The sequence below is a fragment of the Amphiura filiformis genome, chromosome 13, assembly GCF_039555335.1.
Source record: "Amphiura filiformis chromosome 13, Afil_fr2py, whole genome shotgun sequence".
In the NCBI taxonomy this organism is placed as follows: domain Eukaryota; kingdom Metazoa; phylum Echinodermata; class Ophiuroidea; order Amphilepidida; family Amphiuridae; genus Amphiura; species Amphiura filiformis.
In genome coordinates, this window is record NC_092640.1 from 59,012,847 (window position 1) to 59,037,007 (window position 24,161).

Below are 24,161 nucleotides of genomic sequence, written 5' to 3' on the forward strand. Positions count from 1 at the left end.
AGTGCAAGTGCCAGTTCCGTAAGCAGATGTGTTACAAATAGCTACAGAAATTTGATAATTATCCATTAATTGTCCAAGTAGAAGCATGTAATACGTTAGCAAGAAAATTATTGTAGTGAAAAGCAGATTTCATAGATGAACACAAAATTACTCTTTAACCCAATATTTGTGGAAGAAGGGCCCACCTCCATGGAGTTGGGCCTTTCTTCCATGAAAGCCATGATTAAGTGTATGTGGAAGACTATTTAGAGAGTGGATTTTGGCTCATCTTTCACACACAAGGAAGAACAGTCTGCAGGCAGTAAAATGATGGGTCTAACTCATTTTGGTAAAAAATTGGAGTTGGGCCCTTCTTCCACTCAGGTATTCAATTTGTTTGTTTGTTTGTTTGTTATATTTCTTCTTTAATCTTCTTTAAACATAATTAATCATCTGTTCTTCCTTGAGGCACAGGGTCTCTGTGATTCCTAGCTCCCATCGCATGACGATCGCTCACAGACGTTTCTAAAACGTCATTTGATTTCATGTCAGCTATCACCACACGATCCGCGCGTTTTGCTATCAGATATTCTTTATAAGTTTTGCCATCACATTCATGTGGTGGTTTGTTCATACCCCTCAACACAGTAAAGACAGTATTCCTGGAAGTCAACGTGTGGTGAAGATCAACGTAGTCGTTTTGTGGACTGGGTAAAACCATCTTCTGCATAAATTGCCAATATTTGTACTTCCACACAATTTCTATGATAGTTAAGGGATCTAAAATGAGCGTTTATTGCGTTTCGACAGTATTTTTTGTGGGTCATGAGAGCACCTCAGACCTATCGAATTGCATTCTAAATACGAAGCATGTCTTTCTGATATCAAATAATTTTCATTTTTGAAAATCACAATATAATACAAATTTTATGACAAATTATAAAAATTTGATATTTTTCAAATTTTGATATATAACAGTCCTCGAAGTAAATTATATAAATCTAATGATATATTCTTAAAGTGTATGTAGCAGGGAGGAAAAGCCGACGGTCAATTGAAAATTTTGACCTTTGATATTGAAGATATTAAAAAATCCCAAAAAGACCTGATTTTTTTTTGGTGTTTTGGGAAAAAAAAATCCATATCTTCAATACGAAAGGTCAAAATTTTCAATTGATCGTCGGCATTTCATCCCACCTACATACATACACGTTAAGTATAAATCATCAGATTTATAAAGTTTACTTCGAGTACTGTTAAATATCAATTTTTAATGATTTGCCATAAAATGTGTATTAAATTGCGAATTTCAAAAACCAAAATTATTTGATATCAGAATGACATTCTTCGTATTCAGAATGCAATTCGATATGTCTGATGTGCTCTAATGTCCCAAAATAAATACTGTCCAAACGTTCATACCCCAGCCCTTAATCTTAAGCAATTTATCATTAGACAGGCTCCTTTCCAAGCTGACATACAGATTATCCTCATAATCTTTCCCTTCCTTTCCTTTCTTTTCTTCTACTTCCTATAGCAGCTCATTTGAGCTTTGATAATTGTTTGTATACGTGCTGGTCAATTGTTCAGAGAGCAATGATGAGTATTATTATACATTTGTTCCCGTATCGGAATTTGAAGATAAGTTTCTCACGTTGGAAAGTTTTCTCGTTGTATATACAGGCCAGTTTGTCATTTTCAAATCTCAACCTCAGATGCTTGTGACTTTGTTTGCAGATGTCATAGCAGATCCAAAGAAGTATCAAAATGTACAAAAAAAGATATTTCATCTATCCATCTAAATTATTGTTTCGTTTTAAAATGCATGGGTTCTTTTCCAATTGCAAAATTATGTATGCATAGAGACTACGAGGAAATGATGGACTCAACAGGAAAACCTGTTTGCAATAGCCTGTTTCTGCCACATCAAAGGGTTTTTTCTAGCTTATGCTTGTGCTTATAACGATTACTTGGTCAGATTCATGTGATGTTTAAACACTGGTGCATGTGATTTGAAGAAGTCACTCCATAAATCGTCCAAATGGTTGAAACGTCAAATACACATGCGAAGATCTTTAATTCAATCAAATTGGTGTAATATATTGCTAAAATGTTCTGAAAAACCGGTAAACCTTTTTTAATATGCAAAATGGTTACAAATGAAATTGTGTTATCAAATAACAAGAAACGTATGAGTATGATATGTTATGCAAGACAGCTACTTATTGTGAGCATACATTTCACGACGACGCCATCATGGCAATTTGGGATCACTGAAGCGTGTCAGTTCATAATCCACATGCATATATTACATATTGAGCCAAAAACTACCAATAATGCGCACTAAAAACGTTATAATTATTTGTTTTGTCACTAAAAAATATTTGAATACTATTTCAGAGTTACGTGGCGGCCATTTTGAATATCTCGGATTGCCCAAGGTTGACAATTTGACACCCCCTAGAATCTTATTCTACACCACTCAAAGATCATTTATCAGCAAAAAACAAACTTTAACTGCCCAAAACACTATTTGGTATCATACCATTTGTCACTAAAACACTATTTGAATGCTATTTCAGAGTTACGTGACGGCCATCTTGAATATCTCGAATTGCCCAAGGGTGCCGATTTTACATCCCACAGAATCTTTTTCTACACCACTCAAAGATCAATAATCAGCACAAAAAAAACCAAAACTTTAACTGCCAAAACCATCTAACCCCATGAATATGGTGTTTGCAGCCGGACTAAATAAATCAGAAAACCCATGCATGATAGAAATTCAAGGGAATTTAGACTGACTGTGGTATAGTGGATCTCTGATAGCTGGATGTCTGCACCTGGATGGTTCCCTGAAGCACACCAAATTAGTTTTTGTATAATGTATATCTTTGAAGGTCTGGTATCATGGTTTCATTAGGTATTAATAACAACATTTATTTTCATTTTCTTTTTTATAGTCTATTTTTTCTTCATTTCAGCTTAATTTAGCAGTTGTCATGGTTGTGTGTAAATTCCTATTACTATTAGATACGTTGTAATAAAACCTCTTATCTTCCCGCAAACTAAGATTATGCATATCTTATCTCTTCAATAAACATTGTAAAAGTCGATTTGGCCTTGACACGTGGGGCTTGCCGAAAATGTGAGCATGTCTACTATTTCCATGCTGTGAGTGATACCATAGAAACGTGCTCTTTGTTTAAACATTACAAGTAACATGAGTGGCAAACATTAATGTTTCATATTCCTTGCACACCCCCCCCCCCCAAGCAATGTTGGAGCCAATACTAGACCAATTGTCCGTTCCTGTCTCAGTATCAAAACAACATTGACTGGTGGGTGCGGGAGGGGGGTTGAGAATTTCATACTAAATTAAATCCTCATCACCGTCATCATCGTCACCATCACGACTCTAATAATCATCTGACATCAGTTGTATTATCCATCATCATCATCATCATCATCATCATCATCATCATCATCATCATCATCATCAACAACAACAACAAAACAACAACATCATCATCATCATCATCATCATCTAAACCATCATCATTATCACCATCATCATCACCATCATCATCATCATCGTCGTCGTCATCATCATTTACACTATAGCCACACAAATAGAAATCTTACATTAACTGCAAGTCATCAGAAAAACAAAATATTTTAAACAACTTATTGTTTTATTACTGTGCGCACAGTTTGGAACAACAACATCAACTGCTAGATTATGCTCAAATGAAAAATAAAATAGACTTTCAAAAATCTATAATGAAAAAATATTTTGTTTAATGGCACTAGTCAATTAAACGTCATTGTGTACATTGGCATTTAAAAAAATGCGATGATTTAAAATGGCTGCAATTTTGCGATGAAAAATCAAAACTAACAAAAATTGTAACAGAGATCGTTTGACCAACGGCACATTCAAGGTGAAAGTGCGGTGTGCCTTACAAACCTATAGGCTCCAGTCCATAAATTGGGATGCCTTTAAGAAAAGATTTTGATGAATATTGGTTTTGCTTAGTGTTGAAAAATGTGTAATAGGCAGTTAGTATAGTTTAGCAACGCGAGTCAAAGTTCTAATAAACAGCATGGCTATGTTCGTGGTTTGTGACCACAGCAATATCTAATAAGTATTAATGTGTTACCTGTGACCGTAGGATCTGAAGTAACCGTTGCTTCAATGGAATATTCCCGTTGTTGTACACCTCCATTGATATTAACGTTTTGAGTGGCTGCTAAGCCAGCATGTAGATTCCCGCCAACCCATCGGACTTTGTAGCTCCCTCCACCATTATATGTTATCACACCACCTCCAAACGACCATCCAATTACATCGCCAATTGCGACTGTAATACGGTCACTTTCAGGTACTACATAATTGACTGGGGTATTAACTGCACCTGCTGGTATATCATTAATGCCGACAATTTCGAATTCAGTAACAGCGCCACCAGTCGGTCTGAATACTATGGCTCGAAATGGTCGTGAGAACTTTCCTTGATATTTCCACGCTGTAACTTGACCACTACAAGTAAACTTTTGATCTGGTGATGCCATCGTCCAACCGTTGCTGTCTGGACCTCTACGGTTTACTATTGGCCAACCTGTTGCGCAACCATCGCCTGTAAGTATGAATTAAATAATAGTGGAACCATTTTAATATCAATTGCAGAAATTTCTCAGTATTTAAGCAGATTTACACTGCGGTACGGTGCGACAATGACGGGTTATGTTGTGTATTGAGATTACGGTTGATATCCCCCAGCATCAGAGTCAAAAAAGCTTAACGATTAGAGAATAAACGATAGGAATTTTTGTTTTGACTTTCCTCTACCGTGTGATAGACGACAGGCAGGTCCAATATTTTGAGTAGTGGATGCTACCGTATCTAAATTCTTCAATGCTTATTTTGAAGCTAAATAAGTGTAACATTACAACATATGATGACCTTGAGACATGCACTGAAGTACTAAGGCCACAAATTGACATTGCAACATCCTTTTTTAGGACTTTAGAAGAACACACCAGTAGGGAGGGGAATCTCATCAAAACTGTAAAATAATGGTAGAAAATGTAATTTCTGCATATTACTCAGAAAAGCACCTTTTTCAGGAAAATACATGAAAATAGTCCCTCTCTGTTTGTCCAGCACTTCCCAGCTCGAATCAGTGGTATTTAATCATAAGGATATCTAAAAACATTTGAGCAATTTGCATTTTGACCTCTCATTCCCTTATTGTTGGTTGTCCGCATCTTAAAATGCCCAATGCTGACCGAGGGCGAGTAAACTATATATTTTTTTCAAATTGGATGTCTTCTTGAGAAGCAAAATACAAAACAAACATTAAAGCACCAAAACAAGCTGTTAAATCAGGAACATTGCGTATGACCCCCCAGTAGTTTGACTGGCTTAAACATTATAGAGACTAGCGGGTACCCGCGCTTCGCGCGGGCCCCCGCTAGATGAGTAAATGGGAGCGGTTAGTAAACGGGAGCGGTTAGTATAAACGATGGAAATGGTAATCATGGCAATTGGTGTATCGCTTTTAACAGCTCAAATATTACGCGGTTAGTGATATCGATGTGGTAGGCCTACCATTTGTTGCCTCTACTTTGCAAACGACTTCCTTAGCATAAAATCTTTTGGGTAATTGTTGTACCAAACACCCTTTTTACTTATTTTTTCTTTGTCTTTCCTTTTTTCTTTCAGTTTCTCACTCTCTCTTTCCTGCGTTCCATTTCTCTTTCTTTTTCTTGCTTGTTCACTTTCTTTTTTTCTCTCTCTCTCTCTTCTTTCTTTCTTTCGGTCTGTCTATTTTTTCTTTGTCTTTCCCTTTTCGTTTATCTCTCCCTATCTCTTTCTTGCTTTCCCGTTGTTTCTCTTTAATTCTTTCTTTCTTTCTTTCCCTCTTTCCTTCCCCTTTTTATTTATTTTGTCTGTCTTTCCTTTTTCTTTCAGTTTCTCTATCTCTTTCCTGCGTTCCATTTCTCTCTTTCTTTTCTCTCTTTTCTCTCTCTCTCCCTCTTCTTTCTGTCTGTCTTTCTTTCTTTCTTTTCGGTTCTCTTTCTCTTTCTTGCTTTCCCGTTTCTCTTTCTTTCTTTCTTTCCCTCTTTCTTTCCCTCTTTCCTTCCCTCTTTCCTTCCCTTTTTACTATTTTTTCTTTGTCTTTCCCTTTCTTCTTTCAGTTTCTCTCTCTCTTTCCTGCCTTCCATTTCTCTCTTTCTTTTTCTCTCTTGTTCACTTTCTTTCTCTCTCTCTCTCTTCTTTCTTTCTGTCTGTCTATTTTTTCTTTGTCTTTCCCTTTCTTTCTTTTCGTTTTTTCTCTCTCCCTTTCTCTTTCTTGCCTTCCCGTTGTTTCTCTTTCTTTCTTTCTTTCCCTCTTTGTTTCCCTCTTTCCTTCCCTCTTTCCTTCCCTCTTTCCTTCCCTCCTTCCTTCCCTCCTTCCTTCCCTCCTTCCTTCCTTTTTCCTTCCTTCCTTCTTCTTTTCTTTACATAGGCATAAATCCCGGGGTGAGTAATAAATTCCTCAATATTTTGATAAGGGGCATGGTCTACTGAATGACCTCCATGTTGACGCATGTATGTGGGTTTCTTTCTTTCTTTTGTTCGTTCTTTCTTTTATATTTGTTTCTGTTTCATCAAGTAGCCTATAGCAACATTGGGTTTCAAGAAGGTTGAGTTACATAGCGTAAATTTTGGTGGTGGCCCCCAATATTTTGATAAGGTCAATGGTCCGTACAATCACCCCCATGTTGACACATGTATAATAGATGTGGGTTTCTGACAAAATTAACCTCATTTTTGGCCAAACTAAAAAGTGGCATTTTTTGCGGTCTTCGTGCGAATTTGTTCCAATTTTGCACAATATAATTCACCAGCCAATCAAAAAATTAGATCACATGGACCATTTTTCAAAAATCATCTGTGTAGCGGTTACAGTGGGCCTACCAGTGCAAACGGTGATATAATTTTTGTATTGAACATGCGCGTATAGTATACGCGTGTTTTTAAACACGCGTAAAGCTTGTCCGTAGCAACGAAGCAACGCGTTAACGAACCGTATGCCTAAAATAGCGGGGCCACCATTGGTCGATCTACCGAATAAATCCAAATAATTATTTGTATTTATTAATTTATCTATCTATCTATGCATTTACCATTCATCTGGAAATGCTAGAACTTATTTATTTATCTATTTATTAATTTATAATGTATCTATAATCTCCGAGATGATACCGATGAATCGATCAGTTCCTCTTCAAAGTATCGATTATCGGCAAGTTCCTCTTTAATAGTATAGAGTTTGCGATTTCGAAACGCCGCGATCTATTCCAAATCTGAAACTGACCTCTAGTGACAAGAACAGATGGTAGTCTTTGCTCCAGCCGCCTTCTTCTCCTTCTTGAGGAATGAGCACAATCCAGCTTGAAACCGAAACTAGCAATATTGAATGCCGTTTTAAACGCATTATTTAACCCCCCCCCCTCCCCACGCGGCTGGAAATTGACAGCTGCATATTAGGCATATCATTGAGAAGATGGACAAGTAGTGATAGCCTACAGTATAGCTGCACAATTTCATGACTTTACCTGTCACGTAATGGCACTAGTCAATTAAACGTCATTGTGTACATTGGCATTTAAAAAAATGCGATGATTTAAAATGGCTGCAATTTTGCGATGAAAAATCAAAACTAACAAAAATTGTAACAGAGATCGTTTGACCAACGGCACATTCAAGGTGAAAGTGCGATGTGCCTTACAAACCTATAGGCTCCAGTCCATAAATTGGGATGCCTTTAAGAAAAGATTTTGATGAATATTGGTTTTGCTTAGTGTTGAAAAATTTGTAATAGGCAGTTAGTATAGTTTAGCAACGCGAGTCAAAGTTCTAATAAACAGCATGGCTATGTTCGTGGTTTGTGACCACAGCAATATCTAATAAGTATTAATGTGTTACCTGTAACCGTAGGATCTGAAGTAACCGTTGCTTCAATGGAATATTCCCGTTGTTGTACACCTCCATTGATATTAACGTTTTGAGTGGCTGCTAAGCCAGCATGTAGATTCCCGCCAACCCATCGGACTTTGTAGCTCCCTCCACCATTAACAACATGTATTTTCATTTTAGACTTTTATATAGTCTATTTTTTCTTCATTTCAGCTTAATTTTGCAGTTGTCATGGTTGTGTGTAAATTCCTATTACTATTAGATACGTTGTAATAAAACACGATTTTAAATATTTGTATATTAATTTTCTCTGAGGGTTTGCAGCAAAATTGATATTTTATTTTCCTTGGTATGGGTTTCAGTTGTGGCTAGTAGTCAGGTAATGATGATGGTGATGATGATGATGATATGATGATGATGATGATGACGACGACGTCGATGATGATGATAATGATGACGATGATGATGATGATGATGATGATGATGATGATGATGATGATGATGACGATGATGATGATGATGATGATGATGATAATGATGATGATGATGATGATGATTAATACACAAACGACAAAGAGGAACAAACATGCCTAGCATGTAATTCTATTTTTAACATGGAAACGTTTGACCTCTTATCTTCTCGCAAACTAAGATTATGCATATCTTATCTCTTCAATAAACATTGTAAAAGTCGATTTGGCCTTGACACGTGGGGCTTGCCGAAAATGTGAGCATGTCTACTATTTCCATGCTGTGAGTGATACCATAGAAACGTGCTCTTTGTTTAAACATTACAAGTAACATGAGTGGCAAACATTAATGTTTCATATTCCTTGCACCCCCCCCCCAAAGCAATGTTGGAGCCAATACTAGACCAATTGTCCGTTCCTGTCTCAGTATCAAAACAACATTGACTGGTGGGTGCGGGAGGGGGGTTGAGAATTTCATACTAAATTAAATCCCTCATCACTGCCATCATCGTCACCATCACGACTCTAATAATAATCTGACATCAGTTGTATTATCCATCATCATCATCATCATCATCAATCAATCATCATCATCATCATCAACAACAACAAAAACAACAACATCATCATCATCATCATCATCTAAACCATCATCATTATCACCATCATCATCACCATCATCATCATCATCGTCGTCGTCATCATCATTTACACTATAGCCACACAAATAGAAATCTTACATTAACTGCAAGTCATCAGAAAAACAAAATATTTTAAACAAATTATTGTTTTATTACTGTGCGCACAGTTTGGAACAACAACATCAACTGCTAGATTATGCTCAAATGAAAAATTAAATAGACTTTCAAAAATCTATAATGAAAAAATATTTTGTTTGAAGTATGATTTAATATAGGTATGAGCCAAGTATGTTTTCTGCTATAACTATGAAGACGTACTTGTTTAGTATGAAAACATACTTACTAGGGGAATTGTGTGTGTATCGTCTTTTCGATAAGTATGATATCATACTTAGTGCTTGGGGGCAAAAACATCGGCCAATTTGGAATATTGCTAACATATAAGTATGGAGCCACACTCGCCAGGAGCAAGGTGTGTATAAAGAAATTTGGATAACTACACAATTCAGAAGAAGTGTAAATTGACAATATGAACAAGAAAGAATGAAAGAAAGAAAGAAAGAAAGAAAGAAAGAAAGAAAGAATGAAAGAATGAAAGAAAGAAAGAAAGAAAGAAAGAAAGAAAGAAAGAAAGAAAGAAAGAAAGAAAGAAAGAAAGAAAGAAAGAAAGAAAGAAAGAAAGAAAGAAAGAAGTTGAGGTAAAAAAGCTTTTAAACATACCGTACAGAAGAGGATAGGAAAAGTAATATTATTAAAAAATAGCACTACAGAAGAATCGAACTCATGGCTATCATTATTATAACCTATTATAGTTCACAAGTCACAGCCTCTACCGCTGCAACACGAGGAACTCTCTGAACAGTTAATCGATTTATAATGTATATTAACACGGAATGTCTGGTAGAAGCAGACAGACCGGGGAAAACGAGGATAGGCAGATTTCTTTCATGCTTTGATGGTTGAGCAAGTGTCCCAAGTTATGCACACTGGTGACATTGAAAAAATCTCACGACCCCTCTGGTACGAGATACAAGACCCCCCTAAAATGACCCCCTGCCTCCCCCTTTCCAACAACAAAAAAGCTAGAAAATGGGTATTTTCAAGATGATCAAATATATAGAAAACCATTCACCATCAAAAATATACTCTGCAGGTATTAAGTTGACATATTAATCTTAACGGATATGAAAGAAAAAGTAAAAAATCTAATTGGGTTGTTCCATTTTTTAGGAGGGGTGTTTTCCTATTTTTCACTTTTTGAGAAAAAGTGAAAAATTCGTTTTTACCCACTTTTTGACGGAAAAAATAAAACCTTCATACCTTTTAACTTTTTAATTTTCACATGTAAACTAGTTTCATACAAGACTAATTAAATAAAGAAATAAAAATCATGGAGAGTATTTTAGTTTACGAGATAGAAGCCCCGGAAGTGGACTACTTTTTCCATATTCTAGCATGCAGATGTTGAAAAGATATTGAGTTTAAATGGTTTTTTGAAGTCTTGATTGTGTATTTTTAATAAACAGAAATAGTTTTTCCTTTATAATGTCTAAGGTGACAATCAAAGGTATTTTGAAGCCCGGGCTATTCCATTATAATACAGGGGTATCACCCTAGAACATCTCAAGTTTGCTTATAATAGGGCCTAAAAAGCTAGAAAATTTGTACTTTCACGATAATCAAATATATAGAAAACCATTCACAATCAAAAATATACTCTACAGGTTTTAAGTTGACATATTTATCTTAACGGATATGAAAAAAAAGTAAAAAATCTAATTGTTTTGTTCCATTTTTTAGGAGGGGTGTTTTCCTATTTTCCACTTTTTGAGAAAAAGTGAAAAATGCGTTTTTTACCCACTTTTTGATGGAAAAAATAAAAACCTTCATACCTTTTAATTTTTTTAATTTTCACATGTAAACTAGTTTCATACAAGAGTAATTAAATAAAGAAATAAAAATCATGGAGAGTATTTTAATTTACGAGAACGAAGCCCCGTAAGTGGACTACTTTTTCCATATTCTAGCATGCAGATGTTCTAAAGATATTGAGTTTAATTGGTTTTTTGAAGCCTTGATTGTGTATTGTTAATAAAAAAAAATTGTTTTTCCTTTATAAAGTCTAAGGTGACAATCAAAGGTATTTTGAAGCCCGGGCTATTCCATTATAATACAGAGGTATCAGAACATCTCAAATTTGCTATAATGGGTCGATAACATCTAAAAAGCTAGAAAATGAGTATTTTCACGATGATCAAAGATATAGAAAACCATTCACAATAACAAAATATACTCGGCAAGTATTAAGTTGATGAATTACCATTAAAAGATATGAAAGAAAACATAAAAAATCTAATTGGTTTGTTCCATTTTTAGGAGGGGTGTTTTTTCTATTTTTCACTTTTTGAAAAAAAGGGAAAATGTGTTTTTTACCCACTAGAATGCAGATGTTGTAAATATATTGAATTTAAATGGTTATTTGAAGTCTTTGTTTCTCCTTTATATTGTCTAATATTACACTCAAGGGTATTTTGATGTGTGGGGTATTCCATTATAATACAGAGGTGTTTCTCAAGAAAGTTAGCTTATAATGGTCCAATAACATCAACAAAGGTAGAAAATTGGTATTTTCATGATGAACAAAGATATATAAAACCCTTCTCAATCAAAAATATAATCTGCATGTGTTAAGTTAAATTACTCTTAATAAGACTACGAATATAAGAGAAAAGGTAAAAAAAATCCGAATGGTTTATTCCATTTTGGGGAGGGTGATTTCCTACTTTTCACCTTTTGAGAAACAGTGAATAATGTGATTTGTAACCAATATTTTGATGCAAAAAATAAAAACCTCCATATATTTTAATTTTTTAATTTTCACAGGTGAACTAGTTTAAGGGCACGGATAGCGATGTTTTCACATATTTCTTTGTCGGAATTGAGAGCACATGAACCTTCTGATATCAAATAGTTCTGCTTTTTTGAAATGTGTGATATAATGTTGTTGTTTTTTTTCAAATATACCAAAAACATTTTGATCTTTTTGGGAAAATATGTATATCTTTTATACCTATATATGAAAGGTCAAATTTTTTAATTGATCGTCGGCGTCGGCTTTTCATCCCAGCTACATATAGGCCTATACTTGAAGTACATATCGTTTGCCATCAAATTTGTATTATATCGTGAATTTCAAAAATCAAAATTAGTTGATATCGGAAGCACATTCCTCGTATTCAGAATGTAATTCGATATGCCTGATGTGCTCTCAGGTCACATCATAAACATATGAAACGCCGCTATCCGCACCCTTAATTTCAGACTAATAAATAAAGAAATACAAGTCATGGAGGATATTTTAGTTTACGAGGTACACATGCCAGAAGTGGACTACTTTTTTGAAATGCTAGAATGCAGATGTTTTTTAAGATATGGGCTTTTAATGTGTATTTGTAATTAAAATATGATTTGTTTTCAGTGTGGCGCCATGGGGGGGGGGGTGCTATCCTCAACAAATTCCCCCAGTCAGAACTCTTTCCCCATTGGTGGACATGTAAGTAAGATGCAATGGTTGTCTCAATGATATGGCTGCATATTTGTGCAAACAGCAATAGTGGAATAATGTTTACAAAAAAATAAAATAATTTCCTATAAAAACACACAAATTAAAATAAGGAAATAAGGCATTTTGAACATTTTGAACATGGAGACCTGGATATTAAAAAAAACCCATTTTTTAAGTCTTTTGTTGCTTATTATTATATATAAATAACCATATTAAGTTTGACCAAGTTAATGCAACTCTCCTAATTAGCATCATATTGTAGTGATATGAGCAGTTAGCATACCGCACATCTATTATCTGCTCAATATCAGCCATTTTAAACAGTGGAATATAGCAAAAACCATGATAAACTCAGATTTCTACAAACACCCCTTTGAAAAAATGGACTAACCCTGGCTAATATCACATGTTTGTGTCACCGTAGTCATGTGGTATGGAGTGATAAACAAAATATTGCAGTTTTGAATTGAAGTCATTTCCATATGCAGTTCCCATTGGGTACTAAGGCATTTTGAACATAAAAATTTTTTTTTAAAAGTATTTCGTTGCTTATTTGTTTTAAAATAACAATATTTGTCAAGTTTGACCAAGTTAAAGCAACTCTCCTAATTAGCATCATATTGTAGAGATATGAGCATTTAGCATACCGTACAGCTATTATCTGCTCAATATCAGCCATTTTACACAGTGGAAAATAGCAAAATCCATGACACCCCAGTTTTCTACAAACACCCCTTTGAAATAATGGACTAACCCTGGCTAATATCACATGTTTGTGTCAGCGTAGTCATGTCGTATTGAGAGATATACAAAATGTTGCAGTTTTGAATTGAAGTCATCACTATATGCAGTGATATGGAAGTAGAAGTGTAAGTAACAAAAATGCCTCATTTGACTAATTGTTAAAAGTGCCCTGAATTGGTGGATATGTAAGTAAAATACTAAAGAAGTCTCCATGATTTAGAATGCATTTTTGTAAACATCAACAGTGGGGTAATTTATGACAAAAAAATAAAAAATAAAAAAAGGTATGAAGGTTTTTAAAAATACAAGAATATAGTCTTACCCCTCATGCTGAAAATGGAACATTCCAAACATTTTTAAAGCTTGCTGTGCATTTTTATATTGTAAAAATATGTAATATTACATGACAGAAAAAGGAAAGTGATAAACCATTGTGTTATATTCAAACATTTCATCTGGAATGTGTGCGAAATTCAATATTTTCAAATTTGTCAGGGGTTAGCAGAAGCCAATTTTAGGGCGGTTTTAGGGGGGTCTGGTATTTTGCTCAGGGGGGATATGAGAATTTGTCATCACCATTTTCATGAATACTTTTAGGGAACCTAATGAAACTTCAAAATATGAGTAAAAAATGCTGACCCCTCTTTTCCTAGATTTTGCTATATTGTACTGTTTTCTGAGATATGTAGTGTAGTTATTCAATGTACGTATGGTCCGTGGCGTGATAGAAAACTTAACTGAAACGTATCAAATAGACATAATTTTATCGGTTTACTCCGAATATATTTGTTGGCAATGTATTTAGGGTTGTAAAAATAAATTTGGAATTTTGATTCATTAACTTCCCCACGGTCGACAAAATTTAAAGAAAGAAAATTACATTGATTTCTTTTTAAACTGATTGTGTCGACCGTTAGCGTTATACTTATTATAAATAAATATGCACGACTAACAACGGCCCTCCTACAGTGTATAGTGGTTTTGTTAATGCTTTGTGATCACGAGATCTAGAGTTCGAGTCCCATTGTCGCCTGTTTTTTTTACTTAAAAAATCTGCACCTTATCCCTTTTTAAAATCTCAGATGACACCTACGTCGGTTCAAATTTTAACAAAAATAATTATGATCAATAAAGAAATCTGTGAGAGTATAGATTTTAATTAGCGATGTCTCAAGAATTTGAATAGATATGATTTGGTTTATCGTTCATTATCGAACTCCATGCACACGTACATTGTCTTTACCTAGAACTGGCTTATTTCCTCGGACAACGAGGCAGCTACGCGGCTTAGGACTCGCGAAGCGCGCCCCATGTTACGCGGCTGAACCCACGACTCGGACAACGAGGCCTATTCATAGGCAAAAGCAAATTAAAACTAAACAAATGGAAAAAAAAATGCCGGGAATTGAACCCACGCCCTTCCGTTAACTGTCAGTCTCCTTATCCACTGAGCTATTGAGGTGTTGTTATTCTACGTGCACCTTTGTACTATAGATTCATTATAAACGAATAAAAGTGTTAAAAACTAATCCACTTGTTTTATGCAATAATAATTGGCTTATTGAATAGAGAACCACGGTATTCAGACCTGTTCTTCACAAATTAGATTCCAAAACTTGACATAAATAGAAAATTGCACGGTATGCAAGCCAGTAAAGAGTATAGAGACATAGTATTAAAATCTTTATTGTGTCTGCATACCGTAAAACTCATACATTGATATGGTCTAAATTATCCCAAACAAATCGAGTATCATTAAATAGCTCAATTGGTAGAGCGCGTACCATTTAAACGGGAAAAGTTAACAGCACGGGTTCGAATTCTACATGCTACTTTTTTTAATTTTGATCCCGTTATTTTATTTTTCCTTAGTATTTACTTCTGCAGAATAGATTTCAGATTTTTTTTTTTTTTTATAATATTTTACAATGTGTTTGGTCAATGATGTCTTCTGCTATAAGTATGAAATTATACTAGCTGGGCATGGTGATAAGCCTTTTGATAAGTATGATACCATACTTAATATTCAGCTAGCTTAGTATGCAATTAGCTGACTTCAGATATGCAAACTGTTAAAACAACATTTATTTTCATTTTAGACTTTTTATAGTCTATTTTTCTTCATTTCAGCTTAATTTAGCAGTTGTCATGGTTGTGTGTAAATTCCTATTACTATTAGATACGTTGTAATAAAACACGATTTTAAATATCTGTATATTAATTTTCTCTGAGGTCAAACGAGGGTTTGCAGCAAAATTGATATTTTATTTTCCTTGGTATGGGTTTCAGTTGTGGCTAGTAGTCAGGTAATGATGATGGTGATGATGATGATGATATGATGATGATGATGATGACGACGACGTCGATGATGATGATAATGATGACGACGACGATGATGATGATGATGATGATGATGATGATGATGATGTTGATGATGATGATGATGATGATGATGATGATGATGATGATGATTAATACACAAACGACAAAGAGGAACAAACATGTCTAGCATGTAATTCTATTTTTAACATGGAAACGTTTGACCTCTTATTTTCTCGCAAACTAAGATTATGCATCAGAAAAACAAAATATTTTAAACAAATTATTGTTTTATTACTGTGCGCACAGTTTGGAACAACAACATCAACTGCTAGATTATGCTCAAATGAAAAATAAAATAGACTTTCAAAAATCTATAATGAAAAAATATTTTGTTTAATGTCAGTTCAATTCTGGAATACGTCAATGATTTTTTCAATAACCCTCCTTTTCCTAAATACATGTGCGCTATGAATTCAGGGTCCAACGATTTTCGCGGCGCGAAATCGCGTGACGCGCTGCGAAATTTTCATTTCACCGCGCAATTTCATTTGTTCCCAGAAATTCGAATTTTCCGCCCAATTCTCTATGAAATGTAATCGACGGTATTTTTGTTGAAATGTCAGCCTTTTTGAAGCGTCACAGTCATGTCAATCATTTGCTAATCTGTCTCGTACCAGTATTGCTTATTAGTTTCGGTTATTTATCATCATACTAAATGTTTGTCTTTACGTACGCGTGTGAAGAAACTGAGTCATTTATTTATGTTGGAAAAGCACACAAGTGCATTAAATACTAGTTGGGGATATATATATAGAGTAGGGGTGAAAATAGTGACTCCGTGACCAAATCACGGGAAATGAAATTTGAAAGTGGTATCTTACACTTTTAAACACGGGGATTCATTTAAAAAGTATGTAACCTTGTCGAATGTTGGGACATTACAGATAGAGGGCGTTTTTCAAATGGCCGCCAAAATGTCTAAAAATTGTCAAAAATTGTGTAATTTAGATATTTTGCTAAAAATCCTATGCATAACACGGTGTATAACTTCATATTTTGACATGTTTTTTTCTTCTACCCGTGTTTTATATTTAAAAGTTCTGCATAATCTCAGCGCAATTTGCTATTTCATTGCGCAAATCATTTGTCCCTGGTTAAGTTAAGTCACGTGTTAAGATATTTGACCGGTTTTTATGCTATGTATATTTTAAAAGCTTTTATCACAAAGTTTTGTATGATTAGATTTATGAAATAAATGTGTATAGCTTACCATTTGACACAATTAGAGTGATGCACCTCAGTTCTGTGTAATGACTATAAAATTAAGAGCAGAAAATTTAAATGTTTGTTTGATTGCCTGTTTTGCACATGGATTTTCAATATTTTTAATGCGCTTTTCAGAGGAATCACAGCACAAGAGTAGAGGAGAGGAGAGGAGAGGAGAGGAGAGGAGAGGAGAGAGAGAAGAGAAGAGAAGAGAAGAGAAGAGAAGAGAAGAGAAGAGAAGAGAAGAGAAGAGAGAGAAGAGAAGAGAAGAGAAGAGAAGAGAAGAGAAGAGAAGAGAAGAGAAGAGAAGAGAGAAGGTAGAGGAGAGGAGAGGAGAGGAGAGGAGAGGAGAGGAGAGGAGAGGAGAGGAGAGGAGAGGAGAGGAGGGAGAGGAGGGAGAGAGAGGGGGAGAGAGGCGTAGAACAGAAAAGTGAAGATGGTATGACAGAAGATAAGCGGAGAGAAGTCCACTTACCAACCATCATCAGCATTGAAACATAACATATGTGCACCTAAATCGTCAACAGTTGGAGTCCATGACAGAGTAGTGTACATCTGACCATTACATTCATTTTGAAGACTCGATTTTGTAACTCCGTAGGGTAAAACTGTTGTAACAGAAGTAACTCTGACAAAACGAAATATCATAATACGAGATATCATAATTATATCAAATTTGATTGGCGTCCATTAGATTTGATTCTATGTCTAAAGCCTGACTCTTCCAAATTTCAAATTGGATCCCATTGAAATAGGTTTGCTTAAGACATTTTCTAGCATTAATCTACAAACTTAATCTTTCGTAGTATTTTGATGAGACATTCCTGCCAGTAACTTCACTGGAAATTGCTAGGTACGAATCATATAAAATAGCGAAACAATATGTACTCACGGATAAATTGAACTAATAGGATTCACTCTTATTTCCCAGTTGTAAGTATTTCCAGTAGAAATGTATCTGACTTCTCCTCCACTTGGTGTGGGTGGTTCTACAAATACTGGTACATCATCACAAGTATCAGATGAATTGCACTTACATACTAGAAACTGTAGTGGCACAGTGCTGAGAGCCGTATTGCCTGTAGAGTAGGGCTTCATAAAATCTTCTATAGCTACGGCTAGGGCGTAACAAACTGGGGTTTCACGGGCACCCGGAAAATCGCTGTTTATCGTTATACTGCAGTTACTCTGGGAAAAGTTGTGCAATAATATAATCATACACATCTTCTCTAAACATTTTATAACTTACTTCTCAAGTGCATGCTACAAATTTCGAACATAATGTGGCCAAAGGTAATCAATTAATGCAACTGGGTAGGCTTATCATAATTATATCATATCATAATATAACTTCAGTTTTCATTCAAATACATAACAAACAACAACAAGAAGAACAAAATACACAAGATGCTCAAGAGGCCAAGGGCCTGACACAAACAAAATCCTGGACCTAAGCTGCATGATAAAAATAAGATTTTATGCAACATTACAATTACAAGTATATGGCTCAAGAATGCATTTAAGTTGTCATTAGATGATTTTGAATATAATGTATACGAAATAATGCTACGAAATCAGTTAATTGTCATTATGCGATTTGGAATTGTATACTAACGTTAAGAGAAACCCACCTCGTCAATTTGAACTTTACTTGAATCAGGTACTACTATACTTCCAACGTCGTTAGCCCACCGGCATCTTACTACATCAGCATCAGTGTCATATACTAAAGCAAAGGAATACGAAGGCATTAAGTAATTGCTTTTTTTATTGTGATATGTTGGTATTGTGTTACTTGTAGCTTACATTGAGGCCTGCGTAGTGCAGTTATAGTGCTCAGCACTATGTCGAGTCGTGTGATTTCGGTGTTAAAAGCAAACTTTCACTTGATTTTGTCTCTTGTGGGGGTAAATAATGGGAAAAAAGATGTTTGCATTTTTTTATTTCGTGGGAAGTGGTAAAATCCAAGATGGCCGCCAAAATCCTATAAAACTGACTGACGTATGCAAAAAAAGCTATATATCACTCTCAAAATATGCTAAAAATGTAAATTTCAAACACTGGAACTATGTAGGCTTGTGTCAGACACTCAAAGAAAGATTTAATATTTCGGGGTAAGTGGTAAAATCCAAGATGGCCACCAAAATCCTATAAAACATGACTGACACATGCAAAAAAAGCTATATATCGCTCTCAAAATATGCTAAAATGTAAATTTCAAACACTGGAACTGTGTCAGACACTCAAAGAAAGATTTAATATTTCGGGGTAAGTGGTAAAATCCAAGATGGCCGCCAAAATCCTATAAAACAATTGGTATTGTGTTACTTGTAGCTTACATTGAGGCCTGCGTAGTGCAGTTATAGTGCTCAGCACTATGTCGAGTCGTGTGATTTCGGTGTTAAAAGCAAACTTTCACTTGATTTTGTCTCTTGTGGGGGTAAATAATGGGAAAAAAGATGTTTGCATTTTTTTATTTCGTGGGAAGTGGTAAAATCAAAGATGGCCGCCAAAATCCTATAAAACTGACTGACACATGCAAAAAAAAGCTATATATCACTCTCAAAACATGCTAAAAACGTAAATTTCAAACACTGGAACTATGTAGCCTTGTGTCAGACACTCAAAGAAAGATTTAATATTTCAGGGTAAGTGGTAAAATCCAAGATGGCCACCAAAAACTGACTGACACATGCAAAAAAAGCCATATACCTCTCTCAAAGTATGCTCAAAAACTCAAAGATAACTTTAATATTCTAGAATTATGATTATTATTCAATATGGCGACCAATATGGCTGCTTATATACTGCTTAAATGTATGTAAATGCATGAGTTTGTTTTTATGATCACGTTTCCAAGTGTATAATTATGTCTTTAAACCAAAAGCACAATGTTTTACATAACCAGACCCCTTGCCAGGTCCAAGATGGACACCATATCAGATACAGTACCTACTCATGGCACTAGTGCATGGTTATACACCACCAATAGGCCTGGGCGATGCATGGAAATGATGAACTATTTGTTTGCGTGGCATCTGAGAAGCATACTGCAGTTACTGTCCGTTTTCCTATACATAATACACAGTGCTCTTTCCCATTGACGCGTGACATCTACAAATAGCCTACGTTAAAAGTATGGGGATATGCCTAGTTAACGTCGCTGTGTGAAAAATAACCGGCCAATATTAAAAGTACTCTTCTAAAGTTCTAGAAAATATAGTTTTGTAACATGTCCTAAATTTTTAGCTAATTTAGATGTTTGGAAATATTCGCACTTTGGTGTTTTAGTTAATGTTATAGGTAATAGTACATTGCCTAGTTAACGTAGCTGTGTGAAAAATAACCGGCCAAGATTAAAAGTACTCTTCTAAAATTCTGGACAATATAGTTTTGTAACATGTCCTAAATTTTTAGCTAATTTAGATGTTTGGAAATATGCGTACTTTGGTGTTTTAGGAAGGATATGAAAACGACAGATAACACCAAAAAATATGAAGAAATTATTTCCAAACCGTGTTAAGTCTGCAAACCACCATGTTTCTCATTTTCAAGAACGCTGGTTAACAATAAGCACGTATTGTCTCATTTCGTAAACAAAGACCACACACAATTGTTCTCTAGCACTCGCTTTATAATCGTTCACCCAACTGAAACTATAATCCCAGCGCATTGCTCCATTGTACGTGTAAAAGCAGAAACATATGATGTGTGTATTTAACCAGAGAAGATATGATTTAATCAGTTGCGCTGTTTTCAATGAGTGTTATCTTGGTTTAATAGCTTTTAATGGGGTTTAAGTCCTGCAAAGGTCGAATTGAATTCTACTGTAGACATGACTGCATCATGGACTGTTTAAAATCACTGTATTAACCAAGTTATATTGCCAAAAAAGTACATTTTGGGTTTTGATACTTCGAAATGGTATATTTTTCTCATTATATGACACCTTTTAGCACATATTCGCCCTATCTAATTAATTGCATCTTTCAGCTTCGAGGGCGCAATGCCATTTTGTTTGCGGTTCAGTGCATTTAAACAACAAAAGTCTCATTTCAACCTATGTCGAGTTTTTGATCATTTTTGATCATTAAATAATCTAGTTTCACCTGATATTGGTGGCATTTAACTATATTAAAGCAGGTGAGAGTTCTAAATTTGAGAAAATTTCACCCGAAATCAGCCATTTTGCCATTGACAACAGTGTAATGGGTTTAGGGGTTTAGACTGCGTTATCCTAGATTCACGTCCCTTATCGGGGTTAGGGCACCTTATCTGGGGTTTAGACTGCATTATCCTAGATCCACGTTCCTGATCTGGGGTTAGGGCACCTTATATGGGGTTTAGACTGCATTATCCTAGATTCAGGTCCCTTATCTGGGGTTAGGGCACCTTATCTTGGTTTAGATGCCTTATCTGGGATTTAGACTGCCTTATATGGGGTTTGTGTTTCTTATCTAGGGTTTAAGGCGCCGTATTTGGTTTTTTTAAACTGCCTTATCTGGAGCTTACGTCCCTTATCTGGGGTTTAGATGCCTTATCTGGGGTCTAGACTGTGTTATCCCCAGTTAACATACCTTATCAGTGGTTTAGGCAGCTTATTTGGGGTTTAGACTGCATTATCCTATATTTACATCTCTTATCTGGGATTAAGGTGCCTTATCTGGGGTTTAAACTGCCTTATCTGGGGTTTACGTCTCTTATCTGGGGTTTATGTCTCTTATCTGGGGTTAAGGCGCCCTATCTGGGGTTTAGGTGCCTTATCTGGGGTTTACGACCCTTATCGGGGTTAACGATTCTTATCTAGAGTTAAGGCACCTTACGTGGGGTTTCGATGCCTTATCTGTGGCAGCTTATTTGGGGTTTAGACTGCATTATCCTATATTTACATCTCTTATCTGGGATTAAGGTGCCTTATCTGGAATTTAGACTGCCTTATCTGGGGTTTACGTCCCTTATCAGGGGTTAAGGCGCCTTATCTGGGTTTAGATGCCTACAGAATGGATCTGGGATTTAGACTGCCTTATGTATGGTTTACATCCCTTTTTTGGGGTTTTACATCCCTTATGGTTTACATCCCTTATTTGGACCCTTATGGGGTTTAAAATGCCTTATCTGGGGTTTAGACTATGTTATCCTAGGTTTACGTCCCTCATCTGAAGTTAAGGCGCCTTATCTGGGATTTAGATGCCTTATGTGGGATTTAGATGCCTTATCTGGTGTTAAGGTGCCTTATCTGGGGTTTAAACTGCCTTATCTGGGGTTTACGTCTCTTATCTGGGGTTTATGTCTCTTATCTGGGGTTAAAGAGGAACAAGCACATCTGGAATAATGAACTACATAATTGAGTTATGTGGCCCAGTGCATGTCAGCCCAGACACCACCTAAGTCCAGACATGTATACAAGTATATAGGAGTGTGATCTATAAGGACAAGGTCACCTACCAACTGGCCAGTTGACCAGGCCAACGTTTGTTCCTCTTTAAGGTGCCCTATCTGGGGTTTAGGTGCCTTATCTGGGGTTTACGACCCTTATCGGGGTTAACGATCCTTATCTATAGTTAAGGCACCTTACGTGGGGTTTCGATGCCTTATCTGTGGTTTATGTTCCTTATTTAGGGTTAAGGCACCTTATTGGGGGTTTGGACTGCTTTATCTGGAATCTATGTCCCTTAAGCTGGGGTTACAGCGCCTTATCTGGGGTTTAGATACCTTATCTGGGGTTTAGACTGCGTTACGCTAAGGTTAGCCCCAGGTAAGGATCGTAAACCCCGGATAAGGCCGTATAAACCACTGATAAGATAAGATAAAGGCTAAATTCTGCATTTTAGTGGTTGATATTTTTAAATTTTGGCGGCCATCTTGGGATTTAAAGTCCTGTGCTGTTTTAGATTATACCAATGGATTTCTAGACCCTGTAAACATGGGTATAGACACCAGCATCATACTTCTAGGACTTTCTGCACCCGAGATATAGCCAAATTAATTTTCACTGGCGGCCATTTTGAAATTTTGGCAGCCATTTTGGAATGATAGGTCAAAGGCTGTTGTAAATGACTCTATTGGATTCCTTGACCCTGAAAACATGGGTATAGACATCAGAATCGTGCTGCTGGGTGCTTCTCTGACCAAGTTATGGTGATTTTAAGGGATTTTGGCGGCCATTTTGAAAAACGCCCTCTACCAAGAGTTCCCCACACTTTTCGATGGTGCAGACCCCTCTCATTTTATTCAGCGTCCTCAAGTCTATAAAGAAACACCTTCAAAACTTCTTGTACTCAACCCTAGAATGGGACTTCCATTCTGTACCCTACTAAAGCGCAATTTATGAGTAAAATATGGCAAATTTTCAATCACGACGGCCATCTTGGATTTTAGGCACTAAATGGTCTTTAAAAAAATGCAAACATGTTTTATTTCAATCTTTACCTTTCAATGTAATGAAATCAATTGAGAAATTGCTTTTAACAAACAAATCGCACGACTTCCCCTTTGTTCAACATAGCGCTGTGCACTATTATGTCCACGGCAAATTCACCGTGACCTTTCCAGCCATAAACCCACTTAGTTAAGATTAAACCGAGACATGCAGTACTAAACCATTATACAGCGTGTCCCAAAAGTAACTTAACATTGTGAATTTGCCCTATCTCAAATATTTCCTACTTCATACCAAACTGGAGAACATATTCACATAGATTGATCTTTTAGAATTATTCTGATACCTTACTGTGCGACTGTACATATGTGTGTATCAAACCCACAAAAGCAAGCTTTTGTGGGTTTCTTCTAGCACATGAATGTTCAAGCACACATGAATGATGTGCTTCCCTCAACAATAGAGTTGGTTCACTCACTGCACACGCTACATTTAGGTATGAACATTCATGGATAACATGGCCTAGAGTAAGCGTGACTGCTGTTTAGATTATAATTAGGATATATTGACAATATTAAACTTTACTTTAAAACAGTTGAAGTGCAGATGAATTTCCTTTAGATCAACGGTTCATGTTTTTTTGCCGAGACAAAGTCGGACAAACTCACTCAAGCAAAGTTTAGGGAACATTTTAATGTAAATTATGCACCCAGCCGAAATACAATCCAGCAACTAGTGCAGGAATTCCTATCAACTGGATCTGTTCATAATCTACCTCGGGCAGGGCGTGGAAGAACAGGAAGATCGGCTACAAACATTGATGTCA

General features: G+C 35.8%; 2 protein-coding genes across 2 annotated transcripts in view; both read right to left on the bottom strand.

Annotated features, from left to right (window-relative positions):
• The window catches only part of LOC140168584 (uncharacterized), an 81,829-nt gene that overhangs the window by 39,598 nt on the left and 18,070 nt on the right, over positions 1–24,161 (bottom strand). Inside the window, exons 7-10 of the mRNA XM_072191984.1 lie at positions 18,588–18,682; positions 17,849–18,144; positions 17,432–17,584; positions 16,961–17,004 (exon numbers count right to left, since the gene is read on the bottom strand). Of these exons, the coding sequence (XP_072048085.1) occupies positions 16,961–17,004; positions 17,432–17,584; positions 17,849–18,144; positions 18,588–18,682 (588 nt within the window). The remainder of the gene's footprint in view (positions 1–16,960; positions 17,005–17,431; positions 17,585–17,848; positions 18,145–18,587; positions 18,683–24,161) is intronic.
• On the bottom strand, positions 4,075–8,138 carry LOC140168583 (uncharacterized). The gene is made up of 2 exons (XM_072191983.1): positions 7,958–8,138; positions 4,075–4,619 (listed from the first exon to the last, which is right to left on the bottom strand). The coding sequence occupies exons 1-2, from the start codon at positions 8,121–8,123 to the stop codon at positions 4,090–4,092; spliced, it is 696 nt and encodes a 231-aa protein (XP_072048084.1). The 5' UTR covers positions 8,124–8,138; the 3' UTR covers positions 4,075–4,089.